The 4,214-nt window shown below is 40.5% G+C and overlaps 1 protein-coding gene across 1 annotated transcript in view; it reads right to left on the bottom strand.

Annotated features, from left to right (window-relative positions):
• Nucleotides 1–2,442: 2,442 nt before the first annotated feature.
• Nucleotides 2,443–4,214, bottom strand: part of LOC143793404 (uncharacterized) — a 229,410-nt gene continuing 227,638 nt past the window's right edge. Inside the window, exon 15 of the mRNA XM_077280351.1 lies at nucleotides 2,443–3,713. Within this exon, the coding sequence (XP_077136466.1) occupies nucleotides 2,509–3,713 (1,205 nt within the window). The 3' untranslated portion in view covers nucleotides 2,443–2,508. The remainder of the gene's footprint in view (nucleotides 3,714–4,214) is intronic.

The raw sequence follows: 4,214 nt of genomic DNA, 5'->3' as shown, positions 1-4,214 counted from the left end.
TGGATGTCCTCATATGACCTGGAGTGTGGGAAAAAGTTCCCAGGCTGCAGTTCATGAGGACATCCAGCAGAGGGCGCATCACCGCGACTGAAGGGAAGAGAGTGGCCAAGTGCCAGAATAGGCGCATCTTCCAGATGTGCCTTTTCTGGGGTGGCTGGGGGCAGATGTTTGTAGCCAGGGGGGGGCCAATAACCATGGACCCTCTCCTGGCTATTAATATCTGCCCTCAGTCACTGGCTTTACCACTCTGGCGGAGAAAATTGCGCGGGAGCCCACGCCAATTTTTTCCGCCATTTAAACCTTTATTTTAGCAGCTACAGCGCCCAAATTTTGCACATACACACTACTAACATTAGTAGTGTGCAATATGCAAAAAAAAAGGGGATATGAGATGGTTTACTGTATGTAATCATGTCTCATATCCTGTCGGGTTGGGGAAGGAGAAATGAAAAGCCGGCAATTGAATTACTGGCTTTTTACTAACACCGCTGCGTATTTCTCGCAAGTCACACTGCTGGTCCGTGTGGAATCCGTATTTTTCTCGCCCCCATAGACTTTCATTGGCGTATTATTGACAGCATGCTGCGATTTACTACGGCCGTAGAAAGCCGTATAATACGTCGCCGTAATATACGGCTGATAGGACCAGACCCATTGAGAATAATTCTGCCGTTTGTTTGGCGAGTTTTACGGACGTATTTTCTGCGCTCATACGTCCGTAAAACTCGCTAGTGTGACTCCAGCCTAACAAGTATAACTGTACAGTAACCACGAGCTGCATTCTATTTAATAATTTCATAATAAGCAATTTATTATCACTCCGAGACTACAGACTTCAAAATCATGCTCTCATTTTATGTATCACCCTTTTGTGTGGCAAAGTATCAAAAGCTTTTGAAAAGTCCATATACACCACGTCCACTGCATTTCCTTGGTCCAGTCCGGAACTTACCTCTTCATAGAAGCTGATCAGATTAGTCTGACAGCAACGGTCCCTCGCAAACCCATGTTGATATTGGGTCATTTATTCCTCTTCAGATACTCCAGTATAGCATCCCTTAGAATGCCCTCCAGGATTTTAAACACAGTAGAGGTTAAGCTTACTGGCCTAAAATTTCCAAGTTCAGTTTTTGCCCCTTTTTTGAATATTGGCCCCACATTTGCTATACGCCAGTCCTGTGGCACAGACCGTTATTATGTAATATTTAACCCCTTTCCAACATTTATGCCGATGTCGGACTCCATCGCTTTGTTGTGGGCTCCGGCGGAGAGCCCACATCTTTCCCGGGACATGGCAGCTGTTTTGAACAGCTGACAAGTGCCCGCAATAGCCACAGGTGGAACCAGTTAAATGCCGCTGTCAAACTCTGACAGCGGCATTTAACAAACGCTTCCGGCAATCGCACAGGAAATACGCACTGGTGACCCTGTCATGTGATTGCGGGTCACCGGTGTGTTGGCATGACAACCGGAGGTCTCTTGGAGACCTCTATGGTTGTCAGTGCCGGCTTGCTGTGAGCGCCACCCAGTGGTCGGTGCTCATAGCAAGTAAATCTGCTAGAGGCGATTTGATCATCGCCTGTATTTAGCAGAGCCGATCGGGCTATGGCAGCATCTAGTCTCCCATGGAAACTATTGAAGTATGCCAAAAGTAGAAACAAATATTTAAAAAAATATAAAAAAATAAAAAATATAAAAGTTCAAATCACGCCCCTTTCAAAATAAAACAATAAAAATAAAATCGAACATATGCCATTTGGTATTGCCGTGTTCAGAACCGCCTGATCTATCAATTAAAAAAAAAAAAAAAAAAGGATTAACCTGATCGCTAAACAGCGTAGTGAGGAAAAAAAACGCCAGAATTACATTTTTTGTTCACCATGACATTGCATTAAAATGCAATACCGGGGGATCAAAAGATGATGCACCAAAATGATATCATTATAAATGTCAGCTCGTCACGCAAAAAATAAGCCCTCAACCAAGCCGAGATCACGAAAAAAAACAGACACCACGGGTATCGGAAAATGGCTCAAATTTAGTTTTTTAACAAAGTTTGGAATTTTTTTACCACTTAGATAAAAAAGAACCTATACATGTTTTTTTGTGTCTATGAACTTGTAATGACCTGGAGAATCATAATGGCAGGTTAGTTTTAGCATTTAGTGAACTTAGTAAAAGAGCCAAACAAACAACAAGTGTGGGATTGCACTTTTTTTGCAATTTCTCCGCACTTGGAATTTTTTTTCCAGCTTTCTAGTACACAACATGATAAAACCAATGGTGTTGTTCAAAAGTACAACCCATCCCGCAAAAAACAAGCCCTCACATGGACATATTGACGGAAAACCAAAAAAATGTTATGGCACTGGGAAGAGGAGCGAAAAACGAAAATGCAAAGCCGAAAAAAGCTCCGGGTGTTAAGGAGTTAAAATCTTATCAATCAAAGGGGGTGTACTCATTTATGCTGACCAATGTTTATTATCATGAAAAAAACATATAACATAATTACAGTTTATTTCCGGAATGCCTTCTCTCGTGTCTTACAAGACATGATTTATGCTTAAAAGTTTTCCCACATTCTGAACATGAGTACGGCTTCTCTTCGCTATGACTTATCTGATGTTTAATAAGAGTCCCTTTATCTGTAAAGCATTTCCCACATTCTAAACATGAATATGGCTTCTCTCCTGTGTGAATTCTCTGATGTCTAACAAGCACTGAATTATCTCTAAAACATTTCCCACATTCTGAACATGAACATGGCTTCTTTCCAGTATGGATGCTCTGATGTCTGCTAAGATGCCCTTTATCTGTGAAGGACTTCCCACATAGTGAACATGAATATGGCTTTTCTCCTGTGTGAATTCTCTGATGTTTTATAAGATTCCCTTTTTCTGTAAAGCCTTTCCCACATTCTGAACATGAATACGGCTTCTCTCCTGCATGAATACTCTGATGTTTAATAAGATGCACTCTAAAAGCGAAGGTCTTCCCACATTCTGAACAGGAATATGGCTTTTCTCCTGTGTGAATTTTCTGATGTTTAGTAAGACTCCCTCTATCTATAAAGGATTTCCCACATTCTGAACATGCATATGGCTTCACTCCTGTGTGAGTTCTCTGATGTCTACTAAGACTTGCTTTATCTATAAAGCATTTCCTACATTCTGAACATGAAAATGGCTTCCTTCCTGTGTGAATTCTCCAATGTCTACTAAAACTCGCTTTATCTGTGAAGGCCTTCCCACATTCTAAACATGAAAATGGCATTTCTCCTGTGTAAATTCTCTCATGTCTGACAAATTGTGATTTATTTGTAAAGCATTTCCCACATTCTAAACATGAAAATGGCTTTTCTCCTGTGTGAATTCTCTCATGTATAACAAATTGTGATTTAGTTATAAAGCATTTCCCACATTCTGAACAGGAGTATGGCTTCTCTCCTTTGTGCTTTCTTTGTGTTAAAAAAACTGAGCTTTTTGCAAGTTGCTTGTCACATTGAAATCTTGTGTCTGTTTTGTCATCTGGAATTGTGGTAATAATGCGAGATTGCTCAGGAGAGGGTTCCTCATTATTAGGATTATAAGAAAGTGAAGTACTGTGAAGTCCAGGAGGTCCATGAAGGGTAATGAGGTTTTCTTCATTACAGTGCTTCTCGATATCTTCTTTTTTACAATTGAGTGATAAACCGTTCTTCTCACAAGGATTTCCTGAGGATGAAAGAATGAAAAAAATCACATCTAATATACAACACAAAAGAGATTTCTAAATATATTTTATGGAGCTTACAATGAAAACGCCAGTCAGTGAAAAGACCGGTAATAAGGAAGACAACGACATGCCACTTGACAAACGGTAAGGTTTTTAATATTAGAGTTAGGACTGTCTCAATTCCCGTCACTGTGACGTGGTGGGATGGCTTTTCCATTTTCTTTTTCCATCAAAAAACATGTTAGCTAAGTCCCCTAAATTATTTTCATACACTTATTTACTTCAGGATATTCAATCATTGTATTTCTGTCTTTGTTTTTTTTTGTTCAGTGGACAGTGTGAACGTGCGCTTACACACTGCATGCTCACCAGTCTATATACCTGTCATACCCTCTCCTATATAATCTGGGGTCTAGCTAGCACTCACTGTCAGAGGATAGCTTACGCGGCATGGCTGGAGGTTGTTGGTGGTTGTTATTGGAGAATGCGTTTAGTGGATT

The sequence above is a fragment of the Ranitomeya variabilis genome, chromosome 1 (genome assembly GCF_051348905.1).
Source record: "Ranitomeya variabilis isolate aRanVar5 chromosome 1, aRanVar5.hap1, whole genome shotgun sequence".
NCBI lineage: Eukaryota > Metazoa > Chordata > Amphibia > Anura > Dendrobatidae > Ranitomeya > Ranitomeya variabilis.
This window is presented reverse-complemented; position numbering and strand designations above follow the sequence as displayed.